The sequence below is a fragment of the Austrofundulus limnaeus genome, unplaced genomic scaffold (assembly GCF_001266775.1).
Source record: "Austrofundulus limnaeus strain Quisiro unplaced genomic scaffold, Austrofundulus_limnaeus-1.0 Scaffold111, whole genome shotgun sequence".
Taxonomy (NCBI): Eukaryota; Metazoa; Chordata; class Actinopteri; order Cyprinodontiformes; family Rivulidae; genus Austrofundulus; species Austrofundulus limnaeus.
Window position 1 is genome coordinate 1,219,763 of NW_013952513.1, and position 19,205 is coordinate 1,238,967.

The window sequence follows — 19,205 nt, forward strand, 5'->3', positions numbered from 1 at the left end:
CACACACACACACACACACACACACACACACACACACACACATACACACAGAGAGAGATTAAAGAAAGGAAAGGCAGAAAAGACAAGGCAGATGTTTTTCTGGCTGTTGGGCAGCACAAGGAAAGAATTTCCCAACAGGTTTCCAGTTTTTCAAGATGCTTTATTAGATTTGAGCCACTGGAGCTCGGGAGCAAAAGCACTCTTACACCAATTGTTTCTCTGGATTTTATTTCCAGACATTTGTTTGTAAACACACACGTTCCTATTTTTGTTCCTGTAACTTTAACACACTTTAAATGTGTTTGCATGGGGGCTGTCTTTTACGAGTGCATTGCCAAACAGCTCTTATTTTACGAGGTGATACTTGTATGTTTTACCAGAAGCCTGAGACGTTCTAGGTTGTTATGACACAAAGTGGAAAAAAAAAAGGTTACCTTGACAGACGAAGGAGGCAGGAGACTCTCCGGGGTGAACACGAGCTGTGAGAAAAACCAGCTTCTTCTCCCTTTCTGAGTTCACGTGATCTAGAAAAAGTAGCGAGAACAGTGTCAGGGAAAAGATGTGGAAAAAACATGGTTTTATTCACACACAAAGCAGATAAAACAGAATGCATTTAGTCATAAAGAAGAAATTAGAACCATTTAAACTTGACATTAATTGAATCCACTTATTTTTTAATTTCTCGTGTAAAAAGGCTGGATTTTGTCCTGGATGTCTAATTTCAGACAGGTGGGCATGAGTCAAACATCAAACTAACACTCTGCACAGAATATTCAACAGTCGAGGTGAATTATACATCTGTTCAGGTCAGGATCAGGCTGGAGAAGGTGAGAACTGAAGGAGGTCTTCTTTGAGTGAAGACTTCTGCTGCGTCTGTAGATTTTTCTTTGGTCTGTGATGGATATGAGCATGCACCTGCTGTGCTTGCGTGGGTTTTCTCAAGAAAACTTTGCTTCTTTTCATAGACCAAGAAAAAAAAATGCATGTTAGGTTAACTGGACTTAATGTGTCTTGATTGTTTCATGTGTTCCTGAAAGAACGAGATCCCAGATACAAATAGCAAAAATGAACGTCCTTCATAGGGTGACCCGGATCAGCCTTAGAGATAAGGAGAGGAGCTCCATCATCTGGGTGGAGCTCAGAGTAGAGCCGCTGCTTCTCTGCATCAAAGAGTTAGTTGAGGTGGTTCATCTGATTAGGAGGTGTTCAAGGCACGTCTCACAAGTAGGAGGCCCTGGGGAAGACCCAGGTCTCACTGGATGGATTATGTATCCTCTCTGGGAACAGCTCGGGGTTGTACCCCTGTGTTAGACTCACAATCTTTCTGCGTATTTCTCATCTCACATACAGTTTGCTGGGATCCCCTTGATCATAAACAGGACATAGCGGGTAGTTCTGTCACGTTAAGCAATAAATCAATTAATCAATAAAGTGAAATGAAGTCAATAATTTTCATATGTCTGCGTGTTTGTTTTCTTCGTCACTCCCTCTTTTCTACTCCTCAGCATGGTCTCGTAACCTCTGTAGCATGAGAGACCCGCGAACAAGCATTTAGCCAGAGGAGCGTCTTCGGTTTTCCCACACCTTCTTTCAGCTGGCGATGCCTCAGGACGCCCTCAAGGCACAATGCAGAACCTTGGGTTCGTCAAAAGTTTTTTATTTTTTTGTGCACTTTGTAAATTTCGTAAACTTCTATAAACTTTGGAAGCAGTGTGAGGGTGACCGCATTTAATTAATGAAGCCAGAGGAGGACACCAAGAATAAATTTCATGGGCTCGGATAGAGGAAGCAGGAAGTGAGTTTACAGCTTTAGCAGCTGTTGTTGTGTGTTGTTTTCCAAATCTCCGTTCAGTTTGTAACTTTTTCTTACGTATGTAAATTTTGTAAACTTCCATGAGCTTTATAAGGGCAGGGAAAATATCCTCATAATGATATTATTGTTTATCAAAAATGATTTCTGAGGCATTTTATTGTATAAATTAGTTATTGTGACAGGCCAAGTAGCAGGTAAAGAAATAAAAATAATAAACAATAAATAATATATTTAAAAAAATTAAAAAGCTGAATTGAGACACTGTTTGGAAATGTTTTCCTTAAGTACAAATTAAAAGTTACAAAAACCTGTTTCTATGTTTTAAGAATGATCAATGCTCATATTCAAAACAGCCCTATGTTCAAAAAAAAAAAAAAAAAAAACAACAGAATCCATTACTGCAATCCCAGACTGGTTTAAATCTACAGAGGTCAAAGTTTTGCTGTTTTCTTGGCCGGTGTTTCTGCTCTAATCTGTTGTTGCTAATGGATGAAAGTGATTGTGTTGCTCATTGCTATACACAAACCTAATATCTTATTGATTCTTCCATCCTCTTCTGCTGAGCAGAGAAAATGCTAATTAGCAACAGGCTATGCTCCTTTCCTTCTCCTTAATTCCAATTTAACCTCAGAGCAGTGTGTGTGTGTGTGTGTGTGTGTGTGTGTGTGTGTGTGTGTGTGTGTGCGCGCGCGTGTGTGTGCAGAAGTGTGTACAGGTGTCTCTTTGAGTAGTTAGGAATCGTAAACAACAACAAAATAAAAGAAAAAGATCATTGTTCCATTAAAGTACTCTGCCTCTGATTTCATTTTTTCTTTTTCCTGCCTCTGCCTTTCACAGAGACAAATGGGTTTGCCATTCAGGAGTCTCTGAGGGGCGGAGCAGGCCGCTTCTTGTAAATGTGAGTGCTTGCGGTTCGGCTGGCCGCTGGGTGCTCGGTGGCTGTGAAATTCCATCACTTAGAAATTCTGCTTTGGCCTCAACCCCAGGCGGCCACACAGGCTTGTGATACAAGAACACAGCCATGACACACACACACACATGCACCAACACACACATCGTACTGTGAGAAGAAAAAATAAAAGAAAACAGGCATGCAACCATTTTCAAAAAAAAAAGAAAAAAAGAAAGTTGTGTTCCAAAGCAGAGGCTGCTGCCAAACTTCTGACTGTCAGGGAATTCAACCATCAAGCTACATTTAGTCCCAGTGTTAGTGTGCCCTTGCTGCTTCATCAAAACAATCTCTTCCAGCAGACTCCTGCAGCTTACAATGGATGTAGTGTTTATCCCACATCGCTCCGTGTGTCTGCGTGTCGGTGTGTGTGTGTGTGTTTCTCCGTGTGTCTGTGTGAATATGTCTCCTCAGGGCTCTCACAAACGCTCCCCAAGTAGCGATTGTGTTTACGCGCCTGTATCTCCTGCATTCCTCTGTATCTCTGACTGTGCGCAGCCAAGCATTGTAGCACAAAATTAAGTCCCACTTTTCCATAGGCAACCCGGCGTCCACAGGGGGAAAACCTGCGGAAAGCAGCTACTATAGCTTCACTAGACGTACAGGAAAATCACTTTTCAAGCTCAGGCGGCGGTGACATTTAACATGTTAGGTTGGGGTCAAGTTGTGGCTGCGTCAAGATGGATGCAGTGGCATTTCCCGGCCTGAAGGTGGCAGTAAAGATCAGGTGGATGCTGACCGGCACCTATGGGAATACGTAAATATATCATGTTTAGATGAAAAGACAAAAGTAAGGAATTAAAGTCAAATGTTCTTCTCAGCACAAAATTTTCTACTGACAGTTTTCAACATCTGTAGTAAAAGAGAAGAAGGGAAATAAATTGTTATCAAAAAAGCTTGTCATATAGAGTTAAATGTGGAGACAACATTTCTGTTTTAACAAAAAAACAGAAAACATCAACTTTTTTGAAGTTATTCCGTTTACAGTATTTAATTTATAATAATAACAATAACATTTTTAACATTTTTTGCACAATTATTGCTTGTGCACTTTAAAAGATGAATTAAAATTTGGATAATAACATAACAAGAGTCCTTTAATACTGTAACTGAATAAATAAACATATTTTATTTCCTCTTTTTAACAAAAAGAAAGCATGAGAATTTATTTAAACAAAGTCCTATTGTTGGGTTCTCCTGTCAAGTATTGTGTTCATGGGGCAGGGGCAGACACCCCCCCCCCCCCCCCCCCCTGTTTACAGAGCTGCTGTCAAACATAAACCATATTCACTTTTATAGACAGTCTGCAACTATTATAAAAACACACAAAATGAGCTTTTGTCTTATTTTAGATTTGTATATTTTATTATAAGAAATAAAATTTATCTTTACTTATGTCTATTTCTTATTTTGAGGACTACAGCTAAACATAATCCAGCTCAGTTTTAGATTTAGTTTGTATTATTGTGAGTTTATACTTTGTAAAGCTTCTATTATGTGTCTGATAAATTAGCTACTTTGATGTGATTTATGTGAAGATGCTGCTGTAATTTCCCTCTGGTGTATATCTCACATTTTCTCCATAGTTTACATATATTAGGTATCCAAACAGTTTTGTGACTTACATCTATCATCGCAGCCCCGCTGTGCTGAGATCTCTTCCTGCCTCTCACTTAAGCCTGTCTCATACCATCATTTTATCGGTGTACTGTCAACAGCTGAAAACATGGCTAAGAAATGAAAACTAAAAAAAGAGGAAAGAAATGAGTTGCTTGTAAAAATGCAGGTATATGCTACAGTAAGGAGGGGGCTGGAAATGGAGAGGTGGTGGGTGACAATGAGTGAGTGAAAGCAGCAGAGGCAAAATTTATGCCCACACTTTCAAATCAAAGTGCTCCCTCAGCACATTTCTCACCTGCCAAAGTCAGGCACCACACCACGCAGCGTAGTGCTGCTCATTCTCTCGCGGCTTGCAAAGATGAAAAAAAAAAATTAAAGGATGTCAAACTAAGATCAGGTCTGATAAATATGTAAATTACTGGCAAGAAGAAAACTGCTAGTGGGAAAAAAAAACACAACATAAATCAAATGGATTGTGAAGGTCAGTCCTGATTGTGCTGGTCAGCTCTTTCTTTGACAGCAGTCTGAGGAACTTTAGGTTCAGTCTCATAAGTTGTGACATGATGTAATTAACTGAGATCTTCTTCATCATTCCTCCTCAGACAGTATAAAAGGGAGCGCTGTCGAGGCTTTTTGAAGACAGGGCATTTATTTAAATGTAATTACCCATATTTAAAGTCAATTTGATTCATGCAGACAGACAGATAGAGAGGTTGCTTGCGTTTTAAATATCACTGTTGTCCAAACTTTTGGACGTGAAAAGGCAACACATTCATCCAAACTGGACACTAAATAACATCTCAAGTTTTAAATAGAAGTAAATAAAATGCAACAGCTTTGGTTCTTACACACAGTAATAATAATAAAAACATACATTTTACACCACAAGACTCAAACCAAGGCCCCCCTATATTGTTGCTCTGTGGGTTTTACACTGTAATAAATTAGCTTCACTTTGGTGAAATGGCAACAAGACACGCTCAACGCTCTGCTCAGTGCGTTATATCGAGGATGGGCGCGAGCTGTAAATTGTCACTGATGTTGAATTTATACAGAGCCTTGGGGACGAGAGGCAGCGCTGTGTGCTGACCAGCTGAGTGAGGCCCAACAAGCATCAAACCTTCACAAACACACACACCCTGCCCCCACTGACACCACCACCCGCCATCCTTCCTCCACCTCAAGGACACCCAGACAGAGAGAGAAGGAAAGAAGAAAAAGAAACCAGAGATGTGTGTGTGTGTGTGTGTGTGTGTTGAAGTGTGAGTGGCTCTAAAGTGATAAGAGTTTTATGATTCTGTTTTCTTCCCCAGGAACTGACCAGGTCCTGGACCTGTGTGTATGTGCTGGAGAGCCCCGTGGCACGTTTCATATTTATTCAGCTCGTCATATTGTGAGGAAGCAGGGGTGCCGCCAAGGCCTCCTCACACATTCATAAAGCATCTCCTGGCACCAAACACACCACACATTACACAACTAACAGCTCAGAGCCATTAAAGTGTGGCACGGGAAAAAAAAGAGCAGCAAGGAGGCAAAAAAAACTGCATCTATATTACTAATTGTCATAAATATGGACCATGGTGCTTTCTGTAAAATAAATTGAACACTGATGTATCTGGCAAAAAGATTAATCAGGAAGATGAAAAAATAGGAATAGAGAATATGATACATAAAAACAAAGACAGACACAGTGGAAGGGAATACAAAAAAAAAAAAAGGCTGCAGAGCACATCTATTTTTTACTGAGCTCTTTTAAAATTGGTGATCCCAGTTTTGCACTCTATTAACCTAAATGATTGTTAAGCTTGTTTGCTGAGTGAAAGATTACATACTGCATGTACAAAAAGGGCCCACAAACATACATTTTTAATGTCTTGTAAATGCACAAGATCGGTCTATAAAGGCACCACTCAGTGCAGCTGGTCGACAAAGACATGGAGCTATTTTAGGAAGACTGAACTGAACTTGCAATCAATACAAATGAGTGTTTTTTAGTTAATTTTTTTCCTATAAAAGTAGAACAATCCAAGTTATTTAATTAGGCAAATTCCACTGATCACAGATCACTTTTTCAAATGAGGCTTGGGTCTTAAAGTGCCTGTGATATGCATACCCTTCAAATACAAAAAAGTAAAAAAAATCTTTACATTTAAGAAATTTGGTATAATACACACAGTTTGACCCATTTTGTCTTGTAACTGGCAGATTTTCTTCTTAATTTAGCTCAACTAAAATGAAACAGGAAGTGACATCAAAGGGGAACTCTTTGAGGAAGAAAATTCCCTGGTCTTTGTTTAATGAAACGATATGATTTGAACTCTGACACATCTTCATCTCTCACTAATAGAGACTTAAAATAACGTAAAAAAAACATTCTTCTCTTACAGTCTGTGTAGTCAGACATTGTAGCAGTGCTCTGTTCACACTCAGATTTTCCCCTTTGACATCACTTCCTGTTATTTCACATGCAAATACCTCAAATTTTCATCTCAGCGGTGTGATTTTTTATTGCAATATGTTATCATTGTTATCTTTCAAAAATAATTCATATTTATTACAAAAAGTTGATGTCACAGGCACTTTAAAGTGCCTGTGATATACAGAGTTCAATTACATAAAGTCAAAAATAAAATATTTATGTTTAAGAAACTTGACATTATGATTTTACCCATTTTGTCACAGAACTGGCATATTTTCTTTTGAACTTGTCTCAGCCAAAGAGAAATAGGAAGTGGCATCAAAGGTGTGTGTGTGTGCATGTGTGTGTGTGTGTGGGGGGGGGGGGTTACTGGTTTTCAAATCAGGGACCTTCTTGCGGTGAGGCCACTGGGCTGACCACCAAACCATTGTGCTGCCAAAGCTGCACAGTTTTGTAGAGCCATTAATTTTTATAACAAATTCTTGATTAGTTCTTTCATTATAAAAGCACCAAATTTGAGAGAGTAATTGGGTAATATTATTTGAATTTTAAGCAGAACACTCCATGTTAGTGTTAGCTCTGTCAGACTTACTTTATAAAATATAGTAACTTGGAAAGTATGCCAGTAAATCCAGAACAAACATGTTTCATGTCTTCACACAGTGAAAACGAAACGACCACCAACAGCTGTATTGCGGCAAAAAAAGGACAAAACTTTCTATAAAGAAGGTGAGGCTCTTTCTTTTGAAAACAACACCTGGCTGCTTTGCTCACTGCAAAATTATTCTGATGAAAAATGACTTGTCACTCTTGCCTAACTAGCTGACATTTCCAGATGACAGATGAACTGAAAGCAGGTTGTCAGGGTAAAAACGCATCGCTCCACAACGCCTCCCTGACAAAAAAAAACGAGCGATGGATTGGAAAACTGTTGTAGTGGCTCACTTGTCTGAATGACGACAGCTGAGATGTATTTCTATTCACAGAGTGATTTTCAGGATGAGAGTAATGCTCCATCAGCCGACATGTGGGTCGTTGTCAGGGCTCCTCTCAGTGGAACAACATGCGGTTTCATGAGTATTTCCCTGAAAATCCTGCATTGTCTGGTACAGATGAGTGGATTAGCAATTATTTCGCAACTACAAAGTTGAAATGCTAATTGAATTGAAGGAGTCACTGACTGATGTTGTAACCAATATGGCTCTGAGTCAGAAAACAGAAGAAAAGTCATTGATTGCATTTTGAGTATTTGTGAATGTTACTTTATACATTATTTAATTCGACTTATACAACATTCTGGCTTATTGAAAACAACTTTTAAAGAAATGAAGGACAGTTTAAAACTTTTGCACAGTACAACATATGTTGGGTTAAGTTGATTCTTTATGTGAAGTATATATTTACGTTTTTCTCCACTAACCCTTTAGGTTGTGTGTGTAGCTGAAAGGCTCAATCAAAAGTCGAGATGCTTTGGTCCAGATGTGTGTATCTGTGTTACAGTCTGCGTCTAGGAAAGGATTACAATGACCATGCTGAAGCAACGATTCACATCCAGACAGAAAGGGGAGGAACTAAGAGAGGCAGAGGAGAGAAAAAAAGATTGGTTGGCAGAGTCATAAAAGAGGTGACGGGCACAGAGAGAGAGAGAGATGAAGAAGAAAGAAAGGGCGTAAAAAAGAAAAAGATAAAAAGGGTGGCAGCAGAGGAAACCCTTGAGAAGACAGCATGTAAATACGCCAACAGTGGGCCTCTTAAGTGGAGATGAAGAGGCGACAGGACAAAAAAGCTCTGAGCACTGTGTGATTATAGATCAATTTGCCACAATCAAGCCCCCTTATGGCTGGTCCCTGTGAAATGGAGAGATTTCTGCTCTTCAAGGGCAGGCGTGATGACGGTGGAGGTCACAGACGATGGGAGTGACAGAGTGAGACATGCAGACAAAAGGGAGACGAGCGTCGGGAAGACATGAAGGAGGGAAAACAAGGTGTTGGCTCACCATCAGTATTCAGGCCTGGGCTGAAGGGCTTTTTAATTATGTTAATGGGGAGGCAGCGGTGAAATCCAGGCCTGTGGCCATCATTGACCAGGGAGAGGAGAACTATCAGTGGAAGCTACGGTACAGCTGGGATAACTTATACCAAAGCATTGTAACTGCCTTCATACATACACAAATCATGATATTCAGCTGTTGTAGTCCATCCATCCAGCCATCATCTATACCCACTTCTTCCTTTCAGGGTCACGGGGGTCACTGGTGCACATATTCAGCAGTCACAGTGGGAGGGGCGGGCTACACCCTGGACAGGTCGCAAGTCCATCACAGAGCCACACATAAGTCCATTTTCCACCTACGCGGTTCGGTTCGGCTCCACCCCACTCCGCACCTGTTTTGTGCATTTCCAATGTGGCTCCCGCCCACTTTCGGCCCACCTTTTCAGACCTCCTCTCGAGGTGGTACTGAGGCCAGCACCATTTGGGGCGTGGCGGTGCCGAAAGCGTGTAGCCGTCACGCTTGACCAGTGGAGCTGCCTGAATGACGTAGTTTATTAAGAGCAAGTTGAGATTTTCCAAATGATGGCGGTGCGCTGGGAGAAGCTAAAAATGTATTGAGCCGGTTTTCAGAGCAGTGAAGAACCACAACAACAGCCAGAGTGGCTCAAAGCAGTGCGACAAGAGCTGCTTTGGGTAAATGGAGGGGATCTCTCTCTACAGACACCGATCTGTCTGCTGCTAACTGTAGACTGGACTCTTCACAAACACATCTGCAGACGGTGAGTGCTTCATGCATTCAGTGAGATATTGAATGTAATTTATGGGACACATGTCTCACTTGTGAAACTGTACCTTTTATTTATAAAGTTTGTTCCAATGTGTCCTTTGTGCATGTTTATTTCCAATGCTAACTAGTTAGCAGCTAGCGGCTATCGCTAGTTAGCAATCCAGGCTCAAAACAACACCCCCCAGCTTTACATTTATTGTACTTTTGACAGTATTCAAGGCTAATCATTGGTTTTCTGTTCAGAGTCACCTTTGACATGTGACCAGCTGAGCTCCTGGATCATTTCTCCACCTTCTCCGACATCAAACGTAGTGCTGGGCGTTATATCGTTTTTTGTACCGAAAACCGGTTTTTATTTTTGTTATGATATGAATTTTCTGAATACTGGTGTAAATAGCCTGAACACGTGCAAAATGTTTCATCGCGGCCATCAGTGAACTGTTTCCCGGGGGACACGTTTCCTCGCAGCACTGCTAAGCGCATTAGTATGCTAACGTTATTGTTGGAACAACTGGCAGCGGGTGGTGTTTCTGCTTCTTATATGGTCTGATGTAAAAAAACAGCCCGTTTTCACCATCGCTGAATGTAGTAAACAACTTTTCCGAGACGTGCACGTTTAGATTTAACGTGCTACGTTATAATGGAGACGTTATTGCATGGAGATTCTAGCGTGCTTCTATTGTGAAAAGCCCGGGAGGAAGTAGTTTTGTAGTGTAGCCGAGTTGACTGTCGTCCTTTTAAGTTTTATTAACACGCAACAATAGACCAGATAATGATCTTTCCTCAATCCTTCACGATCGGACCTAAATGCATGATTACTGTCTACAACTAGGCAAAGAAGAAAAGACGTACAAGAGGAGGGAAACAGTGATACAGAGGTACAGTAAAAGAAAAAGTCAATAAGCAAAGTTTGTACATTTTATTATCAGCTGAGCTGTGAGGAAAAAAATACCGTCAAATAATGTGAAATCGGTGTAATTGTTGAAAATACCGTGATATAAAATTTGGATCATACCGCCCAGCTCTAATCGAACGGTACTGGCTGCCCCGCTATCCAGGTCAAAGCAGCCAGTGGCTGGGCAGCTACAGGAGAGCTGCTCCCGTTACATTCGGACTTTAAAGTAGTTTTTTAGGTGGGTGCGTGGTTTTTTTAAATGTAGTTATATTGTTTGACTTTTATTTTGTGCAATAAAGATCCTATCAGCATTGCTGTTTGTTTTTCATTGAGTTAAATCCATAAGGAAAAAAATCAACATATTTACTCACACTTCTAGGCATAAAGTGTGCAGTAACTGTAATTTCATTTATTAGAAAATAATTTTGGTTTTGTTTTACTGCATTTATAAGCAACAGTTTGCTGTGGCAGGGTATGAGTATTGTTTACAGACTAAATCCATCCATCCATCCATCCATCCATCCATCCATCCATCCATCCATCCATCCATCCATCCATCCATCCATCCATCCATCCATCCATCCATCCATCCATCCATCCATCCATCCATCCATCCATCCATCCATCCATCCATCCCCTTTTATTCCTTTTCTAGGATTATGGGGATCACTGGTGCCCATATCCAGCAGTCACAGTGCTGGATATGAGTATCCAGCACTGTGACTAGATACTCATAGCTTCTATATGCTGGACTCAGTAGTGGAAAAAGGACTATAGAGACACACGAGACAAACAACCATCCACTCTCTCACTCACACCTAGGGACAATTTAGAGTTATCAATTAACCTAACAGTCATGTTTTTGGTCTGTGGGAGGAAGCCGGAGGACCCGGAGAGAACCCACGCATGCGTGGAGAGAACATGCAAACTCTAGCCAAAAAGGTCCCCGGGCCAGGATTTGAACAGGCAACCTTCTTGCTGAGAGGCATCAGATCTACCAACTGAGCCACTGTGCCATGCTTTGTTATAGTCACATAGTGCAAGTTTCTTGTTGTGTGTGGAGTGTGTCCTAACTGTTATTGGTTGTATTGTCTTGTCTTGTGGGGGAAGTTAGAAGATGAAGTAATGGTAATTAGCAAAGTTATTGTGAACGTAAATATAATTTATTGACTTCTAACTTGGTGTGACATGCACCTTCATGTCTGGATTTATGACTGATACAACTATTAATTTTCATACTAAAAATAGCAATCTTTTCCAGGCGGGTTAGGGCTGTTTTAACTGAGCTGAATTGTGGCACGTACTTTCACATGTTCGGTGTTTAGATTTTGTGAGGTCAGCACCTTCCTGTCTTGAGCTATGACTAAAAATATTTGTTATATTTAAAAACATAGGTGATTTATGGCCATTTCGACCGAGCTACATGCAACCCCAGCTGCCCCATTGTTCATTCAACCGAATCGTTATGGCTTCTTCAAACCCCACGTAAAATAGTCAACCTGATCAATCATGTCTTGGACAAACTCCTCCAACAAGAAACTCCAACTTAGTGATTGCAGAGACTGCCCTTCTCCTTTCTTCAGGGTTGTATTCTTAGCAGAGGAGCTGCTCAATGACTTACTGAAAACAGTACCTATATACTGTATAACCAAAACAAGTTAGGAGCATGCTTCTATGATCTATTTGCTCCTCTGCAACTACGCATTTCTACTTTAGTAATGAGGGTGATACTATACAAAGCTAAACTATAGGCTTTCAACATAGCATGACAGCGTATTTAATGATTTAGAACAGCTTGGAGGACAGAGAGAAAGAGGTGTAGTCACAAAGCTGTGTGCCACTTCAGCACCATGAACAGCGCAACTGGTTTATTAATACAGAGTGCAGCTAAGCTTTATTTATGGTCACCCGTTTCACTTTTTGTTAAACTGACGCCACTACTGCTGGTGCCCAGCGCGGTTACTTCATCTACAAAATGGAAAAGCTCAGAGGAAAGAGTCTGTGAGCAGGTCTGTCTCTACAAGCATTTCTTCGATCCAGCAGAGCAGGAACAGGGATTCCCAGACGGCACAGAACATGAGGAAGGAGATTACTGTGAAAAGGTGAAAGGGATGAGCAATTCTGCAGTAAACTAAGGAAAAGAACTCCTATGATAATTTTGTACTTCACAAATCTCCCTTTTTATACACTAGCTCTTAGCTGCTGGGACACTTTTGTCTTTTGCCTTTAGTTCCAGCAACAACATCACAATTGTCTTCATATATTTTAGAGGCTGCCCATATCTCTTTCCATCACGCACGGTTTTATAAAAGCCCTGGAAAGTATTAGGAATGAGTATGACAGACAGTAGGCAGGAAGGGTGAGGCAGAGATCCACTAAGAAAGAGACAAAGTGGGAGCTCTGTCAAGTATCTAAAGCAAAAGGCTCTTTTAGCGATAGGATACGGACGTCTGGAGCAAAGTCAGAAACGGGGATTGCTTAGGGTTTCAAGGCACTGGTCATAGGCCTTTCTTAAACCCTGACTTCTTCTGTCTTGCCTTGAGAAAATGATGACAGGAGGAGAGGCACATAAAAAGGAGGGATGGCTGCTCTGCGCGCAGCATGATACAGAATCAGAGGCAGTCAGTAATAGCCTTTTTTGAAGAATGCACCACTGAACTTTAAGGGCCGTCTTGCTTGAAAGGACAAGTTACAAATAGGAAGAAAGGAGTGGGAGAAATGATTTCCCAGGGATATACCCCCTACTGTTCTGCCCTATCGCTGCACCACATTGCAAGAGTGCACTTTTGCACGTGTGTGAGCATGTATTTGACCATGTATTTGGAGAACGCAATGTACTATAATAAAAAGAAAAACTACATATGCACAAACTGAAGGCAAAACAACACCTCCCTCTGTTTCAGATAAACTCAGCTTGATCCTGAATATCATTTAAAGGGCTGATTTTCAGAATAGAAGCTGTTGCTAAAACTCATTTGACAGGAGCCACAGTATCTCACGTTTAGATTTGTAGTTCTTTATTACTCTGTCGTTTTCTTACCTATCAATAATTTTCTGAGACACAACAATGCAGCTGGGATGAGGCGAACAACCGTAGTGCATCCCAGCTTTAATAACTACCGTCATACCTCCCAGCTATATATATATTTTTCCCTTTCCATTTTGTGAGATTCCACCTGTCTCTCAGTTCATATATCTCCACAGCAGCACTAAATTAGAAATCACTGTCACTCAGTAGACTAAACGCAATCCTACATCACAGCAGAAAAGCTACATATTACGCATTTATTTAGTGTGAACACATAATGGAGTGTGTGCATGCATGTGAAATCGTGTGTGCATGGCGGGCATCGGCTTGGCTGGACAGCAGCAGCAAAGTCGTTCAGCAGTTTAGTAACAGCCCATTACCTTGTTAATACCAGTCTAATGGGCAGTCTGCTATTTTAAAAACACAGTCGTGTTCGTGCCATTAACAGCCACTTAGTGTTCGCCTCAAATCAACAGGCCGCTGGGACACGCCAAAACAACATTAAAACTACAAAGACAACCTGATAATATGCGCTACTCATTAGCTAAAGAGCCAGCTAAGTTTCTTCCTCCATTTACACACGACACAACTCTGAAAACTGCTATTCTAAGGCAAAACTTATTCCTGTTTCGTGGAGGAATTTTTCTAATTTTTGCTCTTCTGCTCTAGTTTGTTCTTAAAATATTCTAGCCTTTATCCTGCTGTTGCTGATTTTTGAGCCTCATGTAGTTAGCTTGGTCACATGACATTTTGATATACTGTAGCGGTTCTAACCAGACCAGGCAAATGTCTGGTTTCACATATACAGTATGTTGGCAAAATAGTGAACATTAAGGGCTGTTTATGTCAAATTTGTAAAAACTATTAATGATAATATAAACTAAAATACTGTATTATTCATATATTAAAGTGTGTATAAGCTTTCTGATGTATAAAAAATGCCAAAAAAGTGTGTTATGGATGTATGAGAAACAGGAAAACATGACTCATTTCACAAGTGAACAGATTTGATCTTATTTGCCTCACTGTGGATGTGATCTGACCAGAACTGAAGCTATGTAACAGTTTGAAATTAAATTAAGCTTAAAAAGCCAAAAGTAATCACTGGTAATTATTGAATTGGTTACTAGATATTAGCTTTTGTAGCATATATTGCTAAACAGAGTGTAGCACTCTGCTGAATCATGCTCCAACTTAGTACAAATTATTAAATATTATAGATGATTTTGCCTCTAATTTATGTGATGTTTATACAATGTAAAATAATGTTATATATTTGACTATTTTTAGGTTTTTATTACACAAACCTGACTTACTGAAAAGTTGGTTAGCCAATATCGGTATAGACAAGTTTAATCATTCAGTATCATTAGTAGTGAACATTTTCTAAGTGCCTACATGACAGTTAAATAATAATAAATATACTTTATTACTAGTTGTAGTCATATTTATTCAACCAGTTTAAAATTCTAAATTACTGACTGACTTCAGATCTAGTTTAAATCATTCCTGTATACAGTATTTTCCTTATATGTATCATCTAGCTGTTTTACTTGATTGTTGAATGAAATTAACATAATATGCAATTATATTAATTTATTCTAAAAAGCTTACAAACAATTTGTGACACGGACCCATTGAGTTGCCCTTTTTGGACGCCATCTTTGCTCCTCCACAGGAGGGGCTCAATCCAATGATATTTAACGCTATGACTAGCCCCTAAAGCTACAACATGACCAAAGAGCAGGTTAATCACATAAATCATTTTGTTACCTAACACTGGAATTACTGTTCTAAAGTGAAACACACACAGAAACACGTTTAAAAAATGAATCAACATGCACGCAATGTTTGTGTTGTTTTTGCTTTGATTCTTTTAAGAACAGAATTTTAACATTAAGATAAGTGAACAGGTTGATTTAATTTTGTACAAGCTTTAAGAGCAATGTTTTAAATTTCAGCTTACTGATTTGTTGCCATGTGTCATTTCTAACTGTAATAATAAATTAAAGGAAACTAAATGAGAGGATTTTCCTAAATTTTGTAAAAAATTTCTATTACATAAGAGTACATAACACCCACAACATTTAAATTTATTTTAACATCAAATCAAGGCTTTAAATAAAAAGAGATTTATGTAATAGGGACTCGGGCTTTTGCCTTCACAAGGCAGGTGGGTCCTTTGTAAAAAAGGATTTATGTATCCACAACATGGGTACCACATAGACATAAATCAAAAAAATACACAAGGTTTTTGTTGCCTCTGCTCACTCCCAGCAGCAGTATTTTGCCTCTGCCAGAGCAGTTCCTGACACTTTTATACTTGACAGTTGTGTGTCCCATTTTAAGAGCTGCACTTTGTGCTCTGCTTAGCTGGCTGGACTCCACTCCCAAACAAAAGAAGTGTGTGACATTCAGTCAGCTGAACTGGCTCGAACTGTATGCCGTCCAGACGAGTGGTGTGTTGTTGCAGAAACTGTGAAGGCTGATCCAGACAGCTCTCCCCACAAAACAGTGGAAGAGTAAAGGAAGACATGTTACTGATCCATGCAAACCCAGAAAAAAAAAAAACACAATGAAACAAAACAAAAAATAAAAACAAAACAGCCCAACATGTTTATGTTGATGCTGAATGTGAAGAAGATTAAAAAAACAAAGATATATCTGATGGTAAGATGTATTTATACATAACTAAATATATGATTTGATTTGAACAACCACAATTTACAATGCATTGTTTAAATTAATGGGATAATTATGGAAAATGTCTCCCATAAGCTTTTGTAGCTCCATTTTAAAATCCTTGAATTTTTTTTCTCCGTCAGAATCTGTAGCTTCCCACTGAAGCCAGTGATGAAAAACAAAAAGTACTGGTACCAAAAGACAGTCAATTTTAGTGCATCAATCATTTACAAAGAGTTTGAAGTTGGCTGTTTGTTCAGCTTTTTGAGTCATTTTCAAAGCCTGCAGCTGAATATCAGTTCTGCTAACGGGGATTTCTATATTTGTTTTTAATACAGACTCCACTCTAAAGCTCATAAAAATAGCTAATTTTGGACATACATAAAAGCTGCTTTTCCCCATAACGTTTTTTTAAAATAGTCTTTAAAAATTAACCATCCTGACACTTGTGTGGTGACTCAGGCTCACTTGTCTCTGTTATGCTACGCAGAATTATGATTCTTGAGAGTGTCTTTTAGCCCAGACAGCTTTAAAAGCCATTTTCTACCCCCCGAAATTCGAATGCTTTTCTTTTATCAGTAAATTGAGAAATAAATTGAGCTGGTTAATGTGCAACGCAATTCATCTTTTCTGATGAATTTAATGCAAGACGACGTCTGAAACAAAATCTGCAGGAACAACAAAACCTTTTCTCACATTACGGCTATCAGGCATGACTGTGGCACAGAAACACAGAAATTGTTCAAAGCTGGGCCAAGTTTTGGACCAAGTTTTTTTTAACTGAGTAGCTAAGCAGAAAAAGGATTGAATATTATTTTTCAGAAGTCATAAAGATGAAACATGTCTTTGGTATTTTCAGCAGGATTACTACTTTTGCTATCATTTACACTTTCAAAGCAAACCTTGAAATAAGTTTTAATACAACAAAAACAGTATTTTGAGGCATCTATTCGTAAGTAGGTCTTTGGAGGTACAGTATCACAACTAGCATATGGATGTTGTTATTGCTTAGAAAAATGTCCAATTTTATGTGAGATTCTTCAATTGTTTTTATGAGCTGTTGTTGTGAAGTATATCCACATACATTTGGGAATGTTTAACAAAAATATATGAAAGACATCAAAGTGTAAATTTTCACATATGGATTATTTTTTAATGATCATGATTCTGCCTTTAAAATTATTGTTTTTTATATCAATCTTGTTATAGATTGTGTGGAAGAGTTAACTGTTCTTCTTTTATTTGTCAAACTTTTCTTTTGTAACCTTTTGCAACAAGAGGCAGAACATGTCTTTAAAAATACAATTTTAAGGTGATTCAAACTAAATTTTCATAGTTAAAACGTAAAAAAATACAAAATGATTAAAACAAAGCTTTTTTAATCCATAACTATTTAGATACTATTAACAACATTTATCCATTTATCAAATTAAGATAAATTAAACTACAACATCTGGATATAAACTACAATTACTTGATTGAGACACACCTACAGCATTTCTGAAGGTATGATCATTTGTAGACAAATTTATGAAATGAAGAAAACAGAAGTGTCAAACTCATTTCCAAAAAGGGCCAAATGAGCGTTATGGTGGCCCTCAAAGGGCCAGTTATAACTAACTTCAAGGTTTTGTGTTTAACTTCGTCTAAACATGAAACCTCACATTCCTCGTTTCATTGTTACGGCCGAGCACCACTCACACACATGAACTGAGCTCTATGGAGAATTTACTGCACAGAAACAGCATTTTATTATGTGTACCAATTAAATATGAAACAAATAATACAGAAATACTATTAAAAGTAAAAGTAAGAGAGTTTTATTACTGTTGAGTTGTGGTGAGTAGCTGCCATCTTGAATTTTGAACTCTCCCACTTTCCAACAGAGAATTACCACTGGAGGGGGCATTCTAGTTTACATTTACGACTTGCAAGTGGGAAATGCTCACTTCCCAGTACACCTGGGTGGCAGCAAAAGTAGCTGTCAAAAATGTAGCAAAATGGAAATTTTAAGTAGCTGACAGCTACTTTTGAACTGTGTGCACATCCACCTAGTGGTGGGATGTCGTCACTTCGTTGGTACAATAATCAACATTCACTCTGAGAGATGTAGTTCATGGTCAGTGCTAGATTTATTTATTTTAAGACATTCAATTAATACATTTTTGAAGCTCTTACGGGCCACATAAAATGCAGACAGGCCACATTTTGCCCCCGGGTCCTGAGTTTGACACATGTGGCATAGAAAGTAAAGCAATATTTTGATTACCATAGGATATTTCAAGTTACATTTGGCTTCTACACCATGGGCCCAATTTTTGATTTCTGAATCAACAAGGTTATAATGATCTGTAGTTTTTATTTTCTAATATTAACATTTTAAAAACATGTAGAGTTAAAATCAAACACATTATCACCACAGGTAAGTTATGTCAGTGCTTTCTAAGTTTAATCATCTGCAAAGTAAAATAATAAAAAAAAATCATTCTACCATGAAGATAAATTGACATTTAGTTTATGTTCTCCATTTTTCTGATATCTACAAGTTAACCTGAAGGAATTTAAATACAGGAATTTAAAGCATCTACAGCCTCAGATATCATCAGTACTTATCTCAAAATTAAACAACGTACAAATATTATAGAAAGACAGTGAACAGTTTTTTGACTGCTAAGAGGAAAAACATAAGCATTGGTGCAAAAACTGAAGAACGGAGAGACAGCCTTTGGGAAAAAAAAGGCAAGCAGTAAAACATCAAGAGAATACAAACACGATTTAAGTGATGAAAACAAACTTTTACATTTGAAATCAAACAAGGACTGAAACAGTAATTCAGCTCAACGCTTCGGTTCGCGTGTCCCTCCTCCGGTCCCTGATTGGCTTTCCTGTTGCAACAACTGCATGATGGTTGGTTTAGGATTAACACGGTTTCCATGACAACATGCGCAGTTGTGTCGGAATGGATAGATGTGTGTGTGTGTGTGTGTGTGTGTGTGTGTGTGTGTGTGTGTGTGTGTGTG

At 38.9% G+C, this 19,205-nt stretch overlaps 1 protein-coding gene across 1 annotated transcript in view; it reads right to left on the bottom strand.

The window, feature by feature from the left end:
• Positions 1-19,205, bottom strand: part of agbl4 (AGBL carboxypeptidase 4) — a gene marked incomplete in the record, with an annotated part of 369,850 nt that overhangs the window by 39,344 nt on the left and 311,301 nt on the right. Inside the window, 1 exon segment of the mRNA XM_014014225.1 lies at positions 435-524. Within this exon segment, the coding sequence (XP_013869679.1) occupies positions 435-524 (90 nt within the window).